The sequence below is a fragment of the Ursus arctos genome, unplaced genomic scaffold (genome assembly GCF_023065955.2).
Source record: "Ursus arctos isolate Adak ecotype North America unplaced genomic scaffold, UrsArc2.0 scaffold_22, whole genome shotgun sequence".
Taxonomy (NCBI): Eukaryota; Metazoa; Chordata; class Mammalia; order Carnivora; family Ursidae; genus Ursus; species Ursus arctos.
The window spans coordinates 24,150,392-24,175,238 of record NW_026622897.1 but is presented as its reverse complement, the minus strand read 5'-3'; the positions used below and the strand labels follow the sequence as shown (position 1 = coordinate 24,175,238).

The 24,847-nt window shown below is 41.2% G+C and overlaps 1 protein-coding gene across 1 annotated transcript in view; it reads left to right on the top strand.

The window, feature by feature from the left end:
• Positions 1-24,847, top strand: part of PRDM10 (PR/SET domain 10) — a 94,025-nt gene that overhangs the window by 21,066 nt on the left and 48,112 nt on the right. Inside the window, exons 2-4 of the mRNA XM_026505397.4 lie at positions 11,335-11,522; positions 13,829-13,993; positions 16,014-16,073. Of these exons, the coding sequence (XP_026361182.1) occupies positions 11,454-11,522; positions 13,829-13,993; positions 16,014-16,073 (294 nt within the window). The 5' untranslated portion in view covers positions 11,335-11,453. The remainder of the gene's footprint in view (positions 1-11,334; positions 11,523-13,828; positions 13,994-16,013; positions 16,074-24,847) is intronic.

Genomic DNA, 24,847 nt, shown 5'->3' with positions numbered 1-24,847 from the left:
AGGTAATTTGTACAAGGTCAACCGTTGGTGAAGGGTGGAGCCAGGATTGGAACCCACTCGTATGGCTCCAGCTTGTGGGCCCTGACCCATTTCACTGCACTGAATGCGGCTCCCCATCCCAAAGGCAGAGGGGTGTTGTAGTTCAAGGTCAAGTTACACATGTAAAATGCTTGTCCCACCAAGCTCTAAATGTTTCGAAGTGCTATATCCAGAAGTCTCACTGTAGCCAGTGCAAAGTGTGTAAGAGCACCTGGCTCCAGGGGTTGCAAACAGATGGGTTCGGCGGCTGGCTTCTGACAAAATCCAAAGGCAGAGAAGCAAGTGATGAAGAAACAAGAAAGGAATTTATTTCAGTGAGGCCAACACGGGGAAGACGGCAGACTAGCATCTCAAAGACTGTCTCCAAAGTTCTGAAAATAGTTCAGGTTTATGTAAAGAACATGTGGGGCAAAGGTGGGTGGGTAAGCGTAGGTGGGCAGTGAAGGTCAGGTCAATCATTATTTTGGGGTCAGTCCCATGGGGTCTTGCTGGCTTAGGGCAGCCCTTATTGCTTGAGAAGGTAGTTTTGCCAACAGGGTCGTCGTCTTCTTTTTTTTTTTTTTTTAAAGATTTTATTTATTTATTTGACAGAAAGAGAGACAGCCAGCAAGAGAGGGAACACAAGCAGGGGGAGTGGGAGAGGAAGAAGCAGGCTTCTAGCGGAGGAGCCTGATATGGGGCTCGATCCTGGAATGCCAGGATCACGCCCTGAGCTGAAGGCAGACACTTAACGGCTGAGCCACCCAGGCGCCCCTGCCAACAGGGTCTTCTGCCTGAGCTGAGAGACCTGCTGAAAAGGAGAACCCAACTAGAAAGGTTAAGGTCAAAATGGAGGCAGCCAAAGCCCTTTTTCATTGTCTTATATAGTCACAGGAGTCTTTATTTACCTTTTATCTAATACTGTTTAAATCTGTATTTTTTTTCAAGTACCATGATTTTAAAAAAAATAATCTTAATTACAGATTAAGAACTGAAAAGATATGTAGAATTGAATTATAGCTACAGATTATAGATATAGAACTGAAAAGCAGTTTGATGAAGTTATTATATAAAGAGGTAACCAATTTCCCTTAATACATTTAGTTTTGTTTTCTAGCTTTGTTTAATCACTGACCTCTGACATCGTAACAGATGGTTCCTTAGGTTTTTATTTCAGCTAAATTTATTTTATTTCAATTAAAGTATTAGTAAATAAACTTTTTTATTATCTAGGGAATCAAAATATAGTGTGTAACATAACTTTAAAGGGACTCTACAAAGCGTTATCCACCAATTTAAATTCTCAGTGTTTGGAATGTAATCCATGCCTAAATTGCTTTCTGTCTTGTACTCATCTTTCCTGGGATGGTTTAGCTGGGAAGTCAAGGACAATAAGCTTAAAGGAAAAAAAGGAAAGCTAAGGCAAACAGCTTTAGGCAATGTAAGAAATCTCTGCTTAAAGCATCATCTAAATCCTTTGGGCTGTCAGCCCAGTGTGGCGGAGGGGTGCGAGCACTGGCAAGTCTCAGGTCCTCACTTCTGTGCTGTCTTTATTTGCTGTGTAACTGGAAATGATTTGCTTTATCTCTCTGGGTTGTGAGTTTGCCATGTATAAAATAGAAGTTGCTCCAGATGAGGGGTTCTCAAACTATCTTTCCCCCCCAAAAATAGTGTTCTACAGCTGCACCAAGGTATTCTTCCATTTAAATAAAAATGAAGGATGGACTTTTCTTGCCTTTGAGTGTTTACTGCCTGAAGTTTCATTAACCCTTTGTAGCTATTGCTGCCAGTCATCTTAGCCCGCGCTACGAGGTGGCAAATGAACAAATGGCAAAAAAAAAAAAAAGGGGGGGGGGACTTGGGAATATTTAGCTCTGCTTAATTTGATAGTTTTTGAAAAAATTATAGAGTGAGGTTGGGCGTGATTTTTATGTAGCTCTTATAATGGAGTTATTTGTGCTGGGATCAACACAGGGGAAGCATTCTTAGTCTACGGGATGAGAAGCAGTGTGAAGAGTGGCCAAACGCATGGCCTCAATGGCCACATTGCCGAGTCTCGGATTGCAGCTTTGCTACTTACTGACTAGCTCTTACCAGCTCAGTTCCCCGGACAAGTCCCTCAGCCTCTCTCTTTCTCAGTCCGTCACCCGTACAGTGGAGGTAATAACGTACCTACTTCATAGGTTATTGTGGGGATGACATGAATCAGGGCATATTAAAGTACTTAGAACATGCCTAGCACATGGTAAGTACTTCACAAATATCAGCTATCATTATTCTGTGATATTAACAAATATATTAATAATTAATGGTACTCAGCAAAGAACATTGATCTCCGGGGCTGTCTTCCACACATATTTGTTCTCAAATATGTTCTCAAATATGTTCCATGGGCCTGGAATTTCTCTTCTTGTTCTGAAATTCTATTATTCCATGTCATAGAATTGTATTCCCTATAATTTTTTTTAAAGATTTTATTTATTTGAGAGAGAGAGAGACCATTGGTGGGGTGAGGGGCAGAGGGAAATGGTGAAGCAGACTCTCCGAGTGGGGAGCCAGACATGGGGTTTGATCCCAGGACCTTGAGATCATGACCTGAGCCAAAGGCAGACACTTAACCGACTGAGCCACCCATGCACCCCTATAACAGCATTTTAAAGTCAAATTGTATTTATAGCTCAACCTGTTATCTCGGGTGTGCATCTACCTTTGAAGGCAGATCTGGGCCTTGTCTTCTATCTCTCCGTGCGGGTGATGGAGTGAGAGCTTCTCAACTTTAAATCCTGGGTGGTTTTAGAGGAGTGGCTTCGTTCCGCACTGTGGGCCCAGTAGTGGTGGAAACCAGGCTGGTGGATGATGAGGGGTATGGCTCAGGGGCCGGTGGCGGGATGGGAACTCTAGGAACTAAGAGGAGGGCAGGCGTTTGGGGAGGCTGGGCTCATTAGGGCACTCCATTGTCCTATCTAGAGCCAACCTATTAGTGAACTGGCTGGAAAAGCCGGCATTTATCTTCCCTTCTTCCTTCCCCTTCCTCTCTAGCCCTGTCACTCTTCTCATGCAAGTGTCATCTGGAGTGGCCTGGGAAGTGGGCTGTCCATCTCCCCAGCCAGACTGCGAGTTCTGCAGGAACAGGGTTTTTACTCACCTTTTTATGTATCTGATGTTCACAAAGTCTGAAAAAAATTTCTGCCATTTCTTGAATGTTCATCATTACACTATGTGATCCCAAGTGTTACCATGTTTTATTGAATCTGAGATGTCAGTGGTAAGATGCATAATTGCTTTATGTATTGTTACAAAAGAAAAGGCCTTGCCAGTTAAGCTCTGATACAAGTGCTTTTGCCACTTAGAATTTTTATTATATACTTATTGAAAGAGCTCTTTTAGATTTATTTAGACATAGATTTTTATCACATCACTCTATGCACACATAAAAGGGAAAATGTAAGTGAAATAAATCGATTAAGGTATTCCCCAAATTTGATCACTTTCCAAGTCTGACTCTTCAGAATCACTTTTGACTCAGAGTCATTGACGTATCTCTGTGCCATCAGGAGTGTTGGTGATGCAGTGTTTCTTGGGGCGCCTGGGTGGCTCAGTTGGTCTTAGGCCCAGGTCATGATCTCAGGGTCTTGGGATCCAGCCCCACATTGGGCTCCTTGCTCAGTGGGGAGTCTCCTTCTCCCTCTCCCTCCACCCCTCCCCACCACTCGTGCACGCGCGTGCGTTCTCTCTGTCTCTGTCTCAAGTAAGTAAATGAAATCTTAAAAAAAAAAAAAAGACTGTTGGTGATACAGTGTCTCTTAAAAGAGGTCACACTGCTGTCTCCAGGAATCTCCTCCAAGCAGCTAGTATCTATTCTGGGAGTTTTGATCCTGGGTGTTTTTTCACTCGGCAGGCTAGTCTCTCCACATATCTCAGGAATGATAGGGTATATTGCAGCTTCATCCCTATCACTGTCTTCCATACCCAGATCCGATAGGCCTTCGGTTGTTAAGGTTATTTTCCCAGTGACGGATATTTGCTTCCCTAATCAGATTTATGCTCAACTGCTGTTCCCATGCCTTTCAGTTTTAATGCCAAATTATAGCGTAATCTCTTTGAAGACATTTAAAATGGCAGTTAGACTCAGGGTGTCCAGTGTTGACAACACACATGACTCAGCAAAGCGAGGATGGAACTAATAAATGGCTATGAGCAAGGTCGCACACAAGGTCACACCCAAGCAGGCGGTGGCATCCACATCCTGACTGACACCTTGAAGATAGCGACCACGGGACACCACAGTTGTAAAATAGATCCCTAGTTCGGAAATGTGAAAATGCGGAAAAAAAGTGCATTATAGGCTTGACAAAATACAGATTGTTAATTCCAACAACATCCATGCTGGGCAGATAATTTGGATTTTCAGACAAGGAGACTGGGGGTCAGTGTGTAGCTTACTAACAGCATAGCTACTGAGCACATGGTAGATTTGTCAGAGTAGAACCCAGACTTGTCTGATTCTAAAGCTCATACTTCCAATGACATTATTCAAGAAAAAATAGACTAGAAGCTTCAAGGAAGCAAGGATCTTTTTGTTTTGTTGTTTTTGATAACACTGATTTTTTTTTTAAGGATCTAGAACAGTACCTGGCATATACTAAGTGCTTAATAAATATTTGTTGATTAAAGCCCTTAAAGAGAAGATAGAAATGCAATCATGTCCTTCTCTTCCTAGCAATGAAGTCCATAACATTTTGGACAAGGGGTAAAAGCAGGGAAGATGGATGACCATTTTCTAGGCAAGGTGTAGTTTGTGGTTCAGCTCTTTCAGGTCTTAGAAGAGGAGTGGAAGGGCGTCTATCCCTAGCTAAGAGAGTCTGTCAGCACCAGCCTGTTGGACAGCACCGAGGTAGTTCCTGGACTCTTCCTCCCCAGGTCCTGTAAATCAAGGTCAACAGGACTCCATGAACTGTGCAGTTAAAAATAAATAAAAAAGGAAGCCAATCTGATAAGCCTTACTAGAAAGGAAGTTTGTGTACAGGACATTTATATTTGCTCAATTGCGAGGTTTTAAAAAATATGAAATGTTTTTGAAAATTCTGAAGCTCTGATAGCTCATCTGTAAATAGAAAAGTTGACATATTTGAGCACTACTTCGTGCTAATCTTGTGCCTAGAATTTTTCCGTACATCTTGTAACCCTCACAGTAACTCTAGGAGGTAATTACTGTCTCCATTTTCCATATGATGATATTGAGGACTCAGAGAATAAGTGATTTGGCCAAAGTTACATACTAATGAGCAGTTGAGCCAGTCTGGGAGCCAGAATGTTCAACTGAGATTCTGTAGATTTTCTCCTGCTCTCTGCTGCTTCTCCTCTAAGCTTAAGGCAGGACTAGACTTTAGAAACCACTTCACGCTCTTTTTTTTTTTTAAAGATTTAATTTATTTTTTTGAGACAGAGAGAACAAGCAGAGAGGGACAGAGTGGGGAGGGAGAGAAAGGGAGAGAATCTCAAGCAAACTCGGCAGGAGCTGGATGCAGGGCTCGATCTCACAACCCTGAGCTCATGACCTGAGCCCAAATCAAAAGATGGAAGCTGAACTGACTGAGTCACCAAGGCGCCCACCACTTCACACTCTTATTTTACAATGGGGACACTGATGCTGGAGGATATAAAGTGATTTATTTAGGAGCACCTGGGTGGCACAGTTGGTTAAGCGTCCGACTCTTGGTTTCAGCTCAGGTGGAGATCTCAGGGTTGTGAAATCGAGCTCAGTGTGGAGTCTGCTTGGGATTCTCTCTCCCTCTTCCTCTGCCCCTCCCACTTGTGCTTGCTCTCTTTCTCTCTCTAAAAATAAAGAAATAAAAATCTTTTTAAATAAGTGACTTTATTTAGTAGTGGAGTCATGTCTAGTATTTAGTTTTTTTAAAAAAAGATTTATTTATTTTAGAGGGAGAGAACAAGTGGGGGTGAGGGTAGAGGGAGAGGGAGAGAGCAGACTCCCCGCTGAGTGTGGAGCCCGATGAGGGGCTCCATCTCATGAGCCTGAGATCAGGTCCTGAACAGAAACCAGGAGTCAGAGTCTTAACCTACTGTGCTACCCAGGCACCCCAGTAATTTTTTTTTTTTAAGATTTTATTTTTAAGTAATTTCTGTACTCATTGTGGGGCTCAAAGCCACAACCCCGAGATCAAGAGTCACATTCTCTACTGACTGAACTAGCCAGGTGGCCCTTAGACTTGAGTTTTCTTGAGCAATTTATTAAATAATAAATAATTGCAGAATGTCACACTGGTGTTTTAAGTAGTTTCATAGGGAGAGAAACTCAATAGGTTTTATAACTATATCTTGAAGAGCAAGAACTACCACGTGGATATTCTGTAGTACTGTTCTGGATTCCACACACTTTCTCAATTAAAGAGTTTTCACCATCTTGGGTTTCTTTATTTGCTAATGGTATTCTAAAATTATTGAGAACTGCGACTGGGCAGTATTTCATATCCTTATTGCTAACTGTTACTTGCAAACTTTCCTATGTGTAGATTAACCATTCTGTTGTTTTGTTCCACATCTGCTAAGTAGTTTTTTCCTTTTTTCTCCTCTTTATCCTTGTCTTATACAGTTTACTGGTATTTTATGCCAGATGTAATGTCTGCTTCCTTATTTGGGAAAGATTAGGAACAGGGTATTTCAGTCTGGGGTAAATGTCCCGTTCCTTCCCGTTTCTGCTTACTTGCTCCTACCTTCCTTCAGGGGTCCTCTTCTTGGAGGTCATCCCTGAGCATCTAGTTGGGATTAGGTGTCCTCTTTTCCCATGGCATACTGTGATAGCTGCTGCTTCTTCTGCTTCTTCTTCTCTCTCTCTCTCTTTTTTTTTGAGTAAAGATTTTATTTATTTATTTGAGAGAGAGAGCTTGACAGAATGAGTAGGAGGAGGGGCAGAGGGAGAAACAAACTCCCTGAGATCAGGGAGCCTGATGCAGGATTTGATCCCAGGACCCTGGGCTCATGACCTGAGCTGAAGGCAGACCCTTAACTGACCGAGCCACCCAGACGTCCCTATGATAGCTTTTTAAACACTCCATACAAATTATCGAGTGCCTGCCACATGCCAGATCTAGGGTTACTCTTGTGAAGACACACATTCCTTGGCCTGTAGGAACTGACAGTTGAGATGGAGAGCCAGTTTGACAGAAAAATGCAATGTGATTGAATACCTTTTTTAAAAAGCTAATATGTGAGTGTTTGTTATGTAACAGGCATTGTACTAAGCACTTCACATGCATTATTTCATGTCATTTTCTTAATAACCTTATGATCCCCATTTTCTACAGAAGGAACAAGAATTTAGAGAACATCTGTGTTTTGTGTGAGATCAGTTACGTTTCAGAATTGCTACCCAAATCCAGGTCCAGAGCCTGAGCTCTTTTTTTTTTTTTTTTAAGATTTTATATTTTATTTATTCATTTGAGAGAGAGGGAGAGAGCACAAGCAAGGGGAGGGACAGAGGGTAAGGGAGAAGCAGACTCTCCTCCGCTGAGCTGGGAGCCTGACATGGAGCTTGATCCCAAGACCTGGAGATCATGACCTAAGCTGAATGCAGACGCTTAATCATCTGAGCCACAGGCGCCCCCCAGAGCCCAAGCTCTTAACCACTGTGCTTTGGACTGACTGCTGCTTCTCTGGAGATCAGAGCACTTCTCCCTGTGCGTCCCCTGTGCCCTCGTGCACTAGGCACAGGGAGGTGGGTGCCACTGTTGGAGTTTGAGAACTAATAATGACTTACCAGTCAGACAGCCACTATAAGTGATTTGACATCTTCCCTTAGAGACTTCAAAAGAATTCAGGATGCTAACAAATGTAAAACAGCCTCCAAGTTAATTCATCACAGTGTTGCTTGTAATAGTGAAAGACTAGAAATAACCTAAGTCTTTATCCACAGGAGATTAAATAAATTAGGATATATTTATACAATGAAATGATGCAGCTGTGATAGAGAATGAGGCAATGATGTATAGATATGGAACAATGTAGAAGCTATGGTGTTTTGTAGAATAAGCATGGCTTAAAAGAGTTGTTACTTTGTATAGAATCAGTAGTATGCTGCCATTTGTGGTGGGAGAGACAGAGTATTTATATATGTATTATGCATGTAAGCATGCATGCAAGTTCTATGCCCAGCGTGGGGCTTGAATTCATCACTCAAGGATCAAGAGTCATGTGCTCTACCAGTTGAGCCAGCCACATGCCCCTGTATTTTTGTGTGTACATGCATAACATATCTGTGGACGGGGAGACAAGAAATTGATAAATATAGGTTGCTTCTGAATGGCGGTTCAAGGATTCCAGATAGGGAGATTGTCCATACCTTTTTATGCCTTTTGAATTTGAATTTGAAATAATAAGCACCTTCCTAGAAATGAAAACAAATATAGAAAGGTACTCGGGGCCGCGTATGTTTCCTGAGTGTGTGGGATAAGCCTGCCTTGGTCCTTGTCCCATCCCAGTACCAGGCTTAGTGTGTACTTGAGTATTTATGCAATCAATGAACCAAGTTGAAAAAACAATCTCAAATTCCTATATAGGAAGGCTACGACATCTCTTTCGTGGTATTCCTGCTAAAAATACATATCCTGAATCTAACCATGAAGAAATATCAGACAGATTCAAATTGAGGAACAGTCTGAAAATAAATGGCCTGTGTATTTAAAAAATGCCAAGGTCATGGTCAAGAAAGACGAGGAGACTGTTCCAGATCGGAGGGGATGGAGGGACACGACAACTGGATGCACTGTGTAAAATGCCAGTTGGGACCAAGGCCAGAAAGAAAGTGATTTCTTTCTCTATGAAGGACATTAATTAGACAATTGGCAAAATACAAATAAGGTCTGTAAAGTAGGTAATAGCACTGTTTCATTGTAACTTTCTGGTTTTGGTAGTGTAGTACCGTGAGAAAAAGTCCTGTTTTTAGGAAATAGGTACTGAAGAATTTAGTAATAAAGGAGCATGTGTCTGCAACTTACTCTCAAATAGCTAAAGAGGGAGAGAGAGAGAAAGAGAAGAGAATAATAAAGTAAACATGTAGAATGCTAACATTTGGTAAATCTGAAGAAATACAGGCATTATTTCTACCATTTTGTAACTACTCTGTCAAACTATTTCAAAATAAGAAAACCTGCTTCCTACATGGAACATTTTGTGATTTTGTAATATTGAGCCTTTTATGTCCTGTTGTACAGTTTTGTAGTTTTCTTCATGTAGATCTTGATATTTTTGGTGCCATTTACTCCTAGATTTCTTAATATATTTGTTCCTCTAAAAAAAATTAAAAAAAATAGCTTTGGTGATGTATAATTCACATACTATACAGCTCGCCCTGAATATTATACATGCTTAAATAGTACTCTTATGTAAGGAAGGTATGCTTTTAAAAAAAATAATCAACTTCATTAGGGCATAATTTACACATAATTAATTAAATACTTGTTAAGAGAGTTATTTATTTTAGAGCACGCGTGTATGAGAGCACACAAGTGAGGGGAGGGACAGAAGGAGAGGGAGAGACACGATCTCAAACACTCCCCATTGAGCACGGGTTCCCGACAGGGGGCTGCATCCCAGGACCCTGAGATCACAACCCGAGTGGAAATCAAGAGCCTGCTGCTCAACAGACTGAGCCCCCCCAGGTGCCCCTAATTGACACATATTTTGTTTGAATAGGTTGATGACTTTTGATACATGTATTCCCCACGTAGACCGCAACCCCAGTCTAGATACAAGAGATAGAACATTTCCGTTTATCCAGAAAGTTCCCCCATACCTCTTTGTTTACACATGCACCTGTTGGTAGACGTGGGCTTTGTTGCCAGCACCCTCTGTTACAGAGAAGAGTAGGGTGTATGCGAAGTGAATGTGTGTGGGGGCGGTTTTGGGTGGGGTCAGGATGACAATTCTGAGGTGAAGCAGGCTTCTCAGTGGCTCAGGGGAGTCTTCCAGGCAGTTGTGATGTGGCAGTTCCTATATTCCAGAGTAAGGCCCAGACATTGGATGTTCCAGTCTTTTCTTTTTTTATTAAAGATTTTGTTTATTTATTTTAGAGAGGGGGAAGAGGCAGAGGGAGAGGGGAGGGAGAATCCCAAGCAGACTCTGCCCTCAGCACCAAGCCCAATGCGGGGCTTGATCCCACAGCCCTGAGATCACGACCTGAGCTGAAACCAAGAGTGAGTGGCTTAACGGCCTGCGCCCACCCAGGCGCCCCTTCAGTCTTTCCTTTCCTTCTTCTTTGAGTCTTATTCTGGTTCAGAGATTGGAGCATGTGCAGTCTAAGAGTGTGCTTTTTGGCTTCTTTCCATTAATAATGGGGAATCTGACTGGATCTGGGCCAGTGGTCTTCCCTACCTTTGGTGGAGTGGTGTTCTGAGCAGTTTTACCTTTCCAGCTTATGCACGCTGCTTTAGTGGGATGGCGGGAGGAGGTCTAGCAGGCGTGGCTGCCCTATTAAACAGCAAATCTCACATGACTCTTAACATGTCCATGTTTTATCATCATCAGAAGGGAAGATTGATTTCCTTAAAACACCTGTTTTGGAAAAGAATAAGGTTTCAAGGTGTAGACGTAATGCAGGTTGATGTTTACGAAGGCTTGTGATTTGTTCATTAATCGATCCTGCGTTAACCCAATGGGAAACAGAGTCTGCATTCGTATTCACCAGATTGTGGCCCAGAAAATTCAGTCTCCTCTGCCTGCCATTTCCCCCTTGTTTTGTGACTTTTATTATTCTGCTGTTCATTTCGAGTAGGCGGTATAGGAAGTCGGTGTCTAAGCAAGTGTGCAGGGGATAGCTGAGCTGGGCTGTGCCGGGGTCAGGCTTGGGTGTGAACCCATCACTTACCTGCATTTACCAGCTGGGAGCCTCGTTCTCCTCATCAGTAGAACTCACAGATACACCTGCAGCATTTTTTTTTCTATTTTATCCCATGTTTTTGACCTTCAGTATTTATTCATACATTTATTTACCCCAACATGGGGCTCGAACTCACAACCCTGAGATCAAGAGTCCCATGCTCTACGCACTGAGTCCGCCAGGCGCCCCAGACCTTCAGTATTTTTAGTGAGGGTCACACCTACCTGAGGAGTGTCTAGAACATAGCAAGCATGCAATACACTGTATTATCATTACAAATAATTTCTCCATTTCGACCTTTTTGTCCAGATGTATTACCTTTTACAAAGCTTTTTTTTTTCTCTCTCTTTGTGGTTGAAACTGTAATTTATTAAAATGTATTCATCTATTTAAAGAACTTGGTTCCCGTCCTCTCTTTTTTTCAGGCACATTGCAGAGAGGTCTTTCTGTCCTTCATGAGCACGCACGTGGTGGACAGATGACTGTCCTCTGGCCGGTGCTGCTCTAGGTGCCCTGGACGTGGAGCTGTCCAGCAGGGGGAACGATGGATTCCAAAGATGAAAGCTCCCACGTGTGGTCCACATCCGCAGAACACGAAGAGAACGCTGCACAGGTGAAGAGCGGTCTTCCCAGCTTGGTGTTGGTAGCTTTGCAGTTGGGTACAGCTTGCTGACAGCCAAAGAAATAGCAGCTTCTCTGTAGTAGCTGGGAGGGCGCGGATGAGCAGGGCGTGCACGGGAGGAGTAGGGAGTGTGTCGGCACTTTGAGTGCTCTATCAGGGTGGGTCACGATGATTTACAAGGGCTCTGCGACCACCTGTAGACTTCTCTGCCATTTCCGCAACTTGCTGTCATCCTTTGTTTCACTGCCCCGTTTTATTTTATGTTCTTGGTCCTGAAAGCCTCCAACTGTAGTGTTTCTTTCCTGTTACCTAGTATAGGGTTTTGATTCTTCGTGTGTAATGAAGTACGAGGTATGTCTATAGAGTGGCTTTTTCTTTTCTTTCAAATTCAGAATGTAAAGGTCTAACGGAAAGTTGTCGCACTGAGTCAGCCACTCTGGAGCCAGTCCCTTATTCAAATGCTGCTGTCGTGGGTGGTCACTGCCTTTTGGACTGCGAACACAACCAGCTGCGTGTTCTTTTGACTATTGTTAGCGAAGGCGAATGTCTGCTTTCTTGGTGTGGATTTGAATTTTGGGAACAGTCAGCAGTCATAGGGAGCCATGTGTGGCCAAAGTATAAATTTTTAAGCATTGGAATAAATACGCAATTTTAATTTAGTTTTTCATTAACTTACATAACCTTAGTACTATTATCAAAATTAGGAAGTTAACACTGAAACACTTAAATATACACATTTATTTAAGTAATATAGCAAATATTACAACAAATAAAATTAATCTTTTAGTATGAGTTAAAGTCTGAGTCTGAATACTTATAAAAAAATGTTCTAGTGACACTTCCAGTAGAATGAGAATGCTGTTCTGATTCTCCTAGAAACCATTTTGAAGACGACTTTCATGTAGTTACGTATTTTGGTATACTTTGTTTATGAACGAAAACATAGTCCATTCAAAAAACAGGGTCACCATTTTGTAGGTAACCAGACAGTGAACGGCAGAGCTCAACACCCCTCATCTCTCCCTCTCCCTCCCAACACCCCTTTGCCCTCCCTATTCCTGGTTGTTTCTTTTCCTAGCCAGGAACTCTGATTTAGCAAAATACTGGAGACCGAGTTTTGATGTTAATGAACAAACCTAAAGTCACAAAATTATCTTGCGGCACTTAAAACTGTGCCAATTGTTAGAAGTCGAATTCTTGCAATATACAAACTGTACCTTCATGGACAAAACAAATTTGTGTAGGAGTTGAATTAATCACTTAGTATAGAAGTGGAAGTTTATTTTATTTTCATTTTATTTCTGTTTGATTACATTTGGTCTCCAGGTTTCTTTCTGGGGATTAAATATGCTCATATCGTCTTTGGAATCTACTACTCTCTGCTGGAGAAAACTGAAATAAAAAAAAAAGTTAGGTCCAAAGCCAAGATAGCATAAGAGTAAAGATTCCAACCTAACTTCAGTATCAGCACATAAATTATTTCTCTCCCAAATGTGTCCTTTGACCATCTGCTTCCGTACCTTCAATACCAGGTATCAGGCTGTGTGCCAAGCTCTAGCCTTCAAGAATTCAAACCCCCAAAGCTGACTATCCAGAAAGCATTTTACAGAATTCAGTTTCTGCTTTAGTTCTTGGTAGGTAGAAAATTATTTACCCTGGTGACAACTGAAATAGTTTTCCAAAACCCCTTAAAAGGACTTGATTAGAATTTTCTGTGTCTCTACCTTGCTGACAAGGAAGAGTCCTGCAACATTCATTGACTCAGCCTACGGTTACTGACATGCCTCCAGTACAGCCCTGGAGTGTGAAAAAAACACGTAGGAAAGAAAGTGACCTTGTTTTAATGTATCTGCCGAAAGGCACTATTAGTAATAAAGCAGAATATTTATGACATGTTGAGGGCAATTGGCTTTTGAGTTGACATTGTTTTACATTGCAGACTAATTTGTATTTTATATTTTGGTACTGCTGTCAACCAGGAATCTTCAGTTACATTTCCAGAATCAGCTGACTGCCCCCTCATGACTCCCTAAAAGAGATGTCTGCATTGGACATTTGAGGCAAAGAGGAATTTATTTCAGTCGCCTAATACTAAGTAGTAAATCAGCGACGAGGTCCTCGGATCCTGTCTCCCAGTCTCTAACGGTGTAGAAGACTAGGTGTATCAGTTCTCCTTCTTTCATTGGGGATATTGTAGAAATGCAGTCATGGACTGTGCTTGGTCAGCCTTGTATCTTCGTGAGATTGCTTTTGTTCTACAAGGACACTCGCTACATACTTGCCGCTTTCTGCCCCAGGTGCACTTTGTTCCTGACGCTGGGACTGTGGCTCAGATTGTCTACACCGATGACCAGGTCCGTCCACCCCAGCAGGTGGTGTATGCGGCAGATGGCGCCTCCTACACGTCCGTGGATGGTCCTGAGCATACGCTGGTGTACATCCATCCTGTGGAAGCCGCACAGGCACGTGAAGCGTTCTTGTTTACAGTGTGTTTACTCATCGGTTAACTCACCGATGACTTATGTTTATTCTCTGCCGGTCGCTGTGCTAGGTGTGGTGATGCAGGATATGACTCAGGGAAGATTCGTGCTCTTCAGGAGCTTATAATCAACCGGGCAGAGGAAGATAGGCTTATTTATTTAAATTAAATATAATAAGGTATTAGAGCACTAGCCTCCTATGAGTTCTTGTCCCACTGACCATTGACTAGATTGTCAACTTGTTACTTTTCTGATGTATCAAGAACAAAGTCAAAACTGGTGTGTCGTTCTCTATAGCTTAGTCACAGATGGATCAGGGAAAGCATACAGATTATTTCAGTTAAACGTGTGAGCAAGAAGTCCTGCCGGCTTAGCAACTGCTGTTTATTAATAATTGACTGATTTGTAGGACTATAATAGAAGCAAAGGTAAAAGAACCACTTTCTTGTATTTTTTTGCTCAGTGACTTGGAGTGTTAGTTTCCAAACACAATGTATGACACAAACATATAAATGTTAGTTTGTATGTTCGCACTTTAGAATGTACAGAGTACTTTTAAACATATTTAAAAAAAATAAGTTCCATACTTTTGTAGTAGATCTTGGTAATAAAAATTTGCCCTCATGCAGTATTTAATCAGGAGGCTGCAATCCCTCCCACGAAGAAATGGAGCCCACCTAATTAATAACTTTCAAATCTATATAAAGATGAAACCGCCAAGTAGTCAGGTGGTACTGTTAGAATGCCTCGGCTTAGTTTTAGTCTCCTGACTATATTAAAATAAAGTCAGATAGTTTATGTAAAAAATGTCCTGTGGGCAACTTTAGTTTATTACTATGTTACTAAATGTCTGACTTATGATAATTTTTTTAAAAAGATTTTTAAGATATATGTTTTAAGATTTTATTTAATTATGTGACAGAGAGAGAGCATAAGCGAAGGGGGGCAGGTGGAGGGAGAGAGAGAAGTAGGCTCCCCACTGAGCAGGGAGCCCGATGTGGGGCTCGATCCCAAGACCCTGGGATCATGACCTGAGCTGAAGGCAGATTGTTAACCACCTGAGCCACCCAGGCGCCCCTGACTTATGATAATTTTTTAAGTTTATTTATTTTACTTTATACCCACTGTGGGGCTCAGACTCACAACCCCAAGATCAAGAGTCGTTTGCTCTTCTGACTTATGATAATTTTTAAATAGCAAGTCTAAGAAATCGTACAACTGGCTGAAATTCTCTTATATGTACCCCTGGAATTGAAACTTAACCATAGTTCTTATTCCTCTAGGTTTGCTAAAGGCTTGGGCAAATTAGAGGAAAGAATATTTTTCTGAATTGGTGATTTTCTGTGGTGCCCTGGCTGAAATAATTTTGACGATTTCCCTTCTCTAGTTAGTTCTGCTGTATCATGACCCAGATTACTAGGTGTTCATAATGAGAACTTTTAAAAATTATGACTTTACTGACTTTATCCAGGAATGAATCTATGAAACATTAAATTCAGTTTATTTCCCTTCTACTTCTTTTTTGTTAATGAGCGTGCATTTATATTGGAAGGATATCCTTGTGTATATGTTAGTCTTCTGTGTGTCTGTATGGCTCCATTCATATTCACTTAATCGCAAGTCTACTCCTGTGATACATGGTGTTATGCATGAACGAATACACCCTTGTTCATGCCATGTCTTAACGTTTTTGTGACATACCTTTTTAATTAGCTGTGACATTCAACCTCAAGAGAGATTTTGCTTAACAGTAAAATCGTCAAGTATGTTAGCCAGTTGAGATGGTTAACTTACACAATCTCTTTGGAACCATCTGAAGGAAAGGCTTTAGCTAAAAGCGAGATTACTATCTTTATCTTCTTTATTAATGAAGGATTATTACTAGCTATATGGGAATTAATTCTGTCAAGAATTGTGCTTAGCAATAGGATAATTTTTCCTGTGTAGACGAGCTGTCTAAAGATTTATTGATAGGTTTGTTTCTTGTTGTTTTTTTGTCTAGACTCTGTTTACAGACCCAGGGCAGGTAGCTTATGTCCAGCAGGATGCTACAGCCCAGCAGGTAATGAATTGTTTTTTTGCCTTTTTATTGTTTTCTATTCCCTGGAATGTACCTCCCCATCCCAGCCCCCCAAACCCTCTGCACTCTGCATTCTCTGGTTGTCTACTTCTTATGTATTAAGAATGGTCTTTACTTCCTTTAATGAAAACAAAGCAAAACAACACTAAGACATTACAATCAGTCCGTACTGAAGTAGTCTGGTAATAAGAAAATGATTTGTCTTGGAAATTTAAAAAAACAAGTATATTAATAGGATATTGGTTCAAATTCTAAAGAATAATCCTGAGTTTATAAGTGTCTCTTTTTGGAAATTTGGAAACATTTGGGTACTTTGTCTATTTTCAAATATTGAGGAAAAAATTTCGGCTTAAATTATATATAAATTTAATAGCAATCTTCCTCATTCTGCTTCTAAAAAATTGAGATTTTTCTTAGTTTTCTTTTATCTTTTTGATTTTTTAGAAGATTTTATTTATTTATTTAGAGAGAGTATGAGCTGGGGGGTGGGTGGGCAGAGGAAGAGGGAGAGAGAGAAAATCTCCAATGGACTCCGTGCTGAGCACAGAGCCTGATGCCGGGCTTGATCTCACGACCCTGAGATCATGACCTGAGCCGAAATCAAGAGCTGGAGGCTTAACTGGCTGAGCCACCCAGGCGCCCCCTCCTTGGTTTTCTTTTAAAACATTTCTTTCCTTTTATCCATATTTCTAGTATATCCTATTTGACTTTGAGGGATTTCGTCCTTGTTTTTCTCCAGATTGTGAAAGTGATAAAGAAGATGATAGAAGCTAGATACTTTCAGTCTTACTGTAAAGGGAATATGGATCCAAATAAGTTGTATTTTCGTGCTGTCTCGTATGACTATTATTTAGCTGTACCACTGAGTGTCATGAGTGATTATCAAGTAAATTCCCATTAGTAAGCACTTCGTGCATTTAAGTTTTTTTAGTAGATGATTCAGATACTTCCATTTTAAAATTTGAAAAGTGAACAGTACTTTTGTTAATATTATTTATGAAATCTGGAGAGATTTCGGAGGAGTCTTTATCATAGAAATTACGGTTGAATTTATTCCTGATTGATAGTAATCTGCGATCTTGTGGCGTCCGTGAACTTGAATGAGCATTTGTCTTAATCGATTTAGGCTGCTGTAATAGAATGGCTTACGAACAATAGAAATTTATTTCTCATCATTCTGGAGGCTGGGAAGGCCACGATCAAGGGGCTGGCAGATTCTGGTGAGGGCCTCACATGACCGAAGGGGCGAGTGAGCTCTGTGGGGCCTCTTTTTTTTAATTTTAATTTTTTTTCTATTTTTAAGTAGACTCCATGCCCAACATGGGGCCCAAGATCAAGAGTCACATGCTTTATAGTCTGAGCCAGCCAGGAGTTTGGGTTTTTGTAAGGATGCTAATCCCATTCATGAGGGCTCCATCTTCAATACCTAATCACCTCTCCGAGGGCCTGCCTACTACCCTCACATTGAGGATTAGCTTCCTTCCTTCCTTCCTTCCTTCCTTCCTTCCTTCCTTCCTTCCTTCCTTCCTTCCTTCCTTCCTTCCTAAGACTCTATTTATTTATTTGAGAGAAAGAGGGAGAGAGAGCAGGAACGGGGAGGAGAGGGAACAGACTCCTCACCGAGCAGGGAGTCCGACACAGGGCTCGATCTCAAGACCATGGGATCATGAGCTGAGCCGAAGGCAGACGCTTAACCGACTGAGCCACCTAGGCGCCCCGAGGATTAGCTTTCTTTAATTTTAATTTTATTTTTATTCTCTGTGTAGTTAACATATGGTGTTTTATTAGTTTCGGCTTTGGGGATTAGCTTTCAAAATATAAATTTTGGGGAGAGACAGTCTACAGCAGTGTTATTTTATTTTAATAATTTTGTAAGAATTAGATATATGCTTGAAAAAACAAATCATGTACATTTCTATAAATATTTATTGATTCCATCAGCAAGCAAGGGATAGGTTTAATTAGTTTTGACAATTTGGCAAGAAAAAATTTCTTAAAAAATCCCTTTGTCTTTCATAGATCATTAGTTCATTCACTCATTTTTGGAGTAATAATTTTTTTTTCATAAAAAGTTGAAGCAATGCAAAAAAAAAAAAAAAAGTACGAAAAATAGATCCCGAACAAACAAATTCTGCCCAGAACTTTCCTCATTAAGTTAATGGTCGGTACCTATTATTCCAGATGTACAAATAAAGATAAGCACGGGGACAAATGGCATTGTCTCTAAATGCTGTTATTAATCTAAATGCTTTAAACTGAAATTTACTTGAGCAGAAGAAAAAGCAATTGAGGTGAAAGTGAAGGAGGGTGGAGTCATCATACCCTCCAAACTGCACTTGAGATCAGTCCTGTGTTGTCCTTGGCTCCTGCGGTGATGACAAGGGCATCAGCACAGGGACACGTCCTCCCACTGTCCTCTCCACTCTTCTGTGTTGTAAGGTGCATTATTATTGTGACTAATAAATTTATGTCCTGTTCGGGAGCCACGGTTATTTAGAGTTTTGCTCCGTTCTCTGCTGGCATTTAATTTGTAGAAATCTTGAGTCTAATTTATTTTCCTCATTCCTTTTCTACCTTAATGCCTGCTTGATACTTTATCCTTGAAGTTTTTCTTGGAAGTCTAATGACTTCACCAGCATATGAAGCAGAATTTCCTAGGACAGTTTGTGTCCTTTAGATGTATAGGTTAAGACTTTATTTCAGGAAAGTTTTCATCTATCAGACCTTTGAAAATCTTTTCAGTTTCATTTGTTATGTTCACTTTTCAGGAACATCAGTTGCGAGTATATTGACTCTTCTCAGCATTTCGTACCTTACTTGTTCTCTATAATCATTTCTTTTTTTTAAGATTCATTTATTTTAGAGAGAAAATGAGAGAGAGAGAGAGAGAGAGAGCGCACAAATGAATGAGCAGGGGGAGGGGCAAAGGGAGAGGGAGAGAGAGCATTTCAAACAGACTCCCCTCTGAGCCCTGAGCCTGATATGGGGCTCCATCCCAGGGACCATGAGATCATGACCTGAGCCGAAATCAAGAGTCTGATGCTTAACTGACTGAACCACTGAGGCACCCCTCTATAATCATTTTTTATTTTATTTATTTGAGAGAGAGTGAGTGAGGGAGCACAAGCCAGGGGGAGAGGGAGAGGGAGAAGCAGACTCCCTGATAAGCAGGGAGCCCGATGGGGGCTCCATCCCAGGACTCTGGGATCATGACCAGAGCCGAAGGCAGACTCTTAACCGACTGAGCCACCTAGGTGCCCCTATAATCATTTTTATATCTATTCTTTTCCATATTATTTGTTTAGTTTCCTTTATGTTCACCATATTTCTTACTGTTCGTGTGTTTTTCACTTTTTTTTTTAAGATTTTATTTATTTATTTGAGAGAGAGACAAAGACAGAACATGAGCAGAGGGGAGCAGCAGACTCCCTGCTGAGCAGGCAGCCCGATGCGGGACTCGATCCCAGGACCCCGGGATCATGACCTGAGTCGAAGGCAGATGCTTAACCGACTGAGCCACCTAGGTGCCCATTTTTCAGTTTTTAAGTAACTTATACCTATAGAAAAGTGCAAAAGATTGTAAGCATGTAGTGCAATGATATATCACGAAGTAAGCATTCAGTATAACCAACACTCAAATTAAACACTAGAACATTCCCAGCTCCTAAAAGCCAACCTCCTGCTTCCCCCAATCACTTCTCCTTCCTTTGTCCTCAAAGATAACTACTGTCCTGCTTGCTAACGTCATAGATTAATTTTCTGTGGTTTTGAACTGTATATAAGTGGAAATACTTACCATTTCCTTTCTTTGTGGCTTCTCTTGTTCAACATGATGCTAGGGGAGATCCCTTCATGTTGTTAGATGTAGCTGTGAGGTTTTGTTTCCTTCTCGTTTTATTGATACCTAGTATTCAGGTTTGTGAATGTACCACAATATATGTTCAAGACTGTGACCCTTTCTCCACTTTGTTCTTTGAGAGTTTCTTGGCCCTTTGCTTTTCCATATACATGTTAGAATCAACCTGGGGGGCGCCTGGGTGGCACAGCAGTTAAGCGTCTGCCTTCGGCTCAGGGCATGATCCCGGCGTTATGGGATCGAGCCCCACATCAGGCTCTTCTGCTGTGAGCCTGCTTCTTCCTCTCCTACTCCCCCTGCTTGTGTTCCCTCTCTCGCTGGCTGTCTCTATCTCTGTCGAATAAATAAAATCTTTAAAAAAAAAAAAAAAGAATCAACCTGGAAGTTTCCACAAAAGTCCTGCAGGATTTCCATTGTATCTATGAATCAGTTTCTGAAGAACTGATGTCTTTATAGTTTGGAGTCCTCCAATCTGTGAGCATGATATATCCCTAAGTTAAAAATAAAAGTTAAAAAATATGCTACATTGATAATTGGTCTCAGTAGGAATCCAGAAGCATTCTGTTGTGTTTGCTGCTATCCAGTGTAGTTTCATATTTAAAATTACTTAAGAACCAAGATTTTTTGTGGAAGTGAAAAGAGATACAAATATAAAAATCAAGCAAGTTAAATAAAAATCCAGAATCCTAAATCTGAATTAGAATATCAGCATGAACTCATGATGTGTTTTCTTTTAAAACATATTTTCTAGTTTGGGCCACTGAAAACGTTTAGCCAGAGTCATCAATCCAGTAGCAATGAGCCAGTGTGGTCTCTAATACAATTTTCCAGTAAAAGGAATCAGAACTACTTAGGGAAATGGCAGATTCTAGCTCTGGGGCAGGAAATATACAAGATGTGCCTGAAATGTCATGTCTTATCAGAATGCAAGGAAGTTAGTGAAAACTTCTGGGTACTGTGGGAAGAACTCATGATCCACCTTGAAAGGGCCAAAATGGGGCATTTGACCTGTAAAAACAGGAAAATATCTATAATAGATTGAAATGCATTAAATATATTTAAAATCTGTGAGTTTCTACTAATATTAAAAGAAATAACTCATTGATCAATCTTTGAGGATGCTGGGGGACCACCGCATTACTCAAAAAACTGGTAAATGATGGGAAGGAGTCCAGCCTTTCTCTCTGAATGTACTCAGGTAAACAATTACTTGATGAGGGAAATTTCTTTATAGAAGCATTCCAACTAATAAATAAAGAGGGGATGATTGGCTTGGAAAATCACCATTTTTCATTTCCTAATGAAATGGGGATCTAGGCAATGATCATCAACAACAGTCTGAATCCATCAGGAAAAAGCTGATGAGGCACTTTATAATGGATGGCTCACCCTAACCCTCGGGACTTTGTTAATATCACTAAGAAGAGAGAACCATTCGTTACAGGCCTCCTGGTGTTGTGTGCCTCCTATCGTAGTTTACCACATACGAAGTGTTCCTCCCAAGAAACTGAACCTGAGTCCGACTGAGTCTCCAGATTCCACGTGCAGCTCACAGGAAGCACGGTAGACAAAATGGAACCAGTAAAAGGCACACAAGGATGCAATCGGCAAAGTCTGACCGTGGGAAGATCTGTAGGACAAATGGCCTAGTTCCTCCCACATGTAAATTGTGAAGGAAAGAAGGGAAATGGAAATCTACAGATTCAAGGGACTTCACAGACATGTTAGTCAGATGCGATATGTGGACCTTGTTTGGGGCCTGATTTCAACACACGAACTGTTAAAAACATCAGTATGAGACAATTGGGGAAATTCTAACACTGCTAGATACTTGATGGTACTAAGGAATGATTGGTTTCTTTAGATATGGTAATACAGAAAATATGTAGGCTCTTCTCCTTTCAGGATAGCTACTAAGCCATTTACGGATGAAATATGTGTCTGAGGTTTGTTTCAAAATAATCTAGTGACGGGGGAAGGTGGGTGGAGAATAGTTGACATAAGGTTAACCGTGAGTTGGTAGTTGTCGAAGCTGAGTGATGGGTGCATGAAGTTCATTATACTATTCTCCCTGACGGATATATGTTTGAAATTTGTTATTATAAATAGGAAAGTTATTTTGATAAGACTTTCTAGGAAAATGGCTTTTCAGATACTTAAAAAATTTACATTCCTACCAACAATACGCGAGAATGCCTATTTCCACTCACCCTTGCCACACTGCGTATTTGCATTCTTTTAAAACTTTGCCAATCAGATAGGCAAAATGGCGTTTTGTTGTTTTAATATCAAGGCATGATTTTAATTAGAACTTTTGCTGCTGCTGGCACCTCAAAGAGCCCTTCATCTTCTTTAATCTCCAGAAACAATCTGCTCCTTTCATGTTTTGTAGTCAGATAGCTCTATGAACCCTGACATTACAAGGCAGGGTAACTATTGGCTTCTACCTTGCCTTACTGCTGTTTCCTTTCAACCAGCACGGTTTTTATTTCTGGCTACAATAAATACCTCTGAGATTGTCAGTGTATTCTGTGACCTGGAAAAATTCTGGGTAGAAAGTTGGAGTGAGAGTTCAACACAGATAATCGGTACGTCCCCCTGCCACCTCAGCAAAAAGGTTCCTCTTTTCAATTGTTTATAGTGGTAGCAAAATTCATTTGAAGGCTTTTTCATATATGCATTCCCTTGTCCTTAGGAAAGGCACTGGCAGTCTCCAGATCTAGAAGCACAGTCTCCCCTTTGTTTCTGAAAGTGAACATGTGTGACTCCCCACACACTGAGAAGGAAATATGCTACACTGATAATTGGTCTCAGTAGGAATCCAGAAGCATTCTGTTGTGTTTGCTGCTGTTCAATGTAGTTTCATATTTCACTTCTCAGATAAATTGTATCCTGAAATGCATTATGTAATTTCAGAAATAATTACAGAGACTGATATTAAGTGGGAAGGAGAAAGTATACCATAAGTTTAACAAATGCTTTTTCCTTTTACCGTGTTTTATTGTGCATGACAAAGTGCGGGGGATTAACGTTTTTGTTGCTTATTCACTTCCTCTAAGCGAAATCGAAATCGGCACACACAGCTCACCTCCTTACTGGCCGGCTGGTGCCTCGGGGCACGTGTGGTTACCTTGCTGCTCTGGCGTTCAAGGCATGTGTGATGTTTGCCTCCTCCGGTGCCCTCCTTGAATAAACTTCACACGGGCCACTGTGATGTAGTGGAAAAGGCAGGGCAGAGTCAGAATTTGAATTTCATCTCTCTCACTTAGGAGCTGTGTGGTAATGTTATGTGCCCTCAAAGGAATTTAAATACATGCCTAGCTCTCCAGAAACGTCAGTCGAATTGGAATTGTTAATTAAACAAATGCGTAAGGCGTGCCTACTGTGTGTTAAGGTCCCTTCTACTTAGCACGACACAGTGGTTACCTAGACGTCATTATCATTAACCCCTCCATCCCTTTCTAACAGTAGCTCACGTGATTCTGGTCTGCATGCGACCTCTGCTTTGGCATCGTTTCCTCAAGATACTGCCGAAGTGTTCAAGCCCTGTCTTTGCTACAGCCTTTTAGGAGAGTTCCAGCACGGGGTGGGGGAGGCGGTTGTTGGTACTGTTTTAACGTCAGCTTTCTCAGCAGTGGCGAGAAGCCAGCAGTAACCTTGTCTAACCGCAGTCTTTCTAGCAGCATCTGTTGGGGGAAAGAACACATTACAGCTTCACTGGGATGACTCTGGATTACTGAATTCATTCTTTTCGGTTGGCTCTGCAAAGTGATAAAGAGCGTATGAGGAGTTGAGGTGGATATATATGCTTTAGTTTGGTCCATGTGTGATAACATTCATCACAAATGCTGGCCTGAAATTTAAGTGGCTTAGAATTAAAGGGTGAGAACGGAACTGCACTCTGAGACAGCAAGAATAGCTTGGTGGCAGGATCAGGTGGGGGTGTTGGGGGGGGGGTTGCGACGGCACACACGGTTTCATTGCCAGGACTGTCCTGCTCTTTTCCTTGTTGAGTCTCACTTCAGTGGGTATTTTATTCTGTTTTTATTGATGCTGAAGCATCTCCCAGAATTCTGTCCTCTTATATGAAGCCTCTGAAAGGCCCCGAGCCAGAGATGGAATGTCATATAGGAGTCTGGCTCCTGGGTTGAATGATTGCCCATTTAAACAGGCACGTGCTATTTTGAGGTAACTGGTTTACCCGCTCTCTGGAGCCTGAGTGTTTCAGATGTCGGACAGTGGTCTTCAGCTGCTGGACAGGTCAGATTCTGTAAACACACACAGTGCTCTTCTGTAAACACACAGTGCTCTTTCTTCATGGAGTTTAAGAAGTTTGTAGAAGCACAACTGAAAAAGGATTTTCTGTGAATACAGGAGAGTTTCTTTACATGCCTGAAGGGATTGATGTCATTTCCTAAAGGGCCAAACGTATTTCTACAAATGTATCTTCATTGAATCCCTGCCACGTGCTCAGCTGTTTTGTAAGGTTGTAAGGTTAGAGGACAGGACGTATGTGATATCTTGGTCCTTAAAGAACTTATGATAATAGTAATCGATTCTTACTAATACTAAGCACTTACTAAATACCAGACACTCGGCTACTGGCCTCACGTACATACACTGCGTCATTTAATCCTCAGAGCAACTGATGCCGTATGTGTTACTGTGTCCATTTTACAGATAAAGAAACTGAGGTTCAGAGAAGTTTATTAACATGCCAAGTGGTGGGGCCAGGGTTTTGATCCAAGTCTGTGTGTCTCCAAAGCCCCTGGTCTACTTCCCTGATGCGCAGTTGGAGAGGCAAGAAGGGCCCACAGAAAAATGCATACTAATTGAAATCTAGATGGTATTTGGCATCGGGTACAAAGCTATGAGGGATAGCTAATATGGGATATGTCAG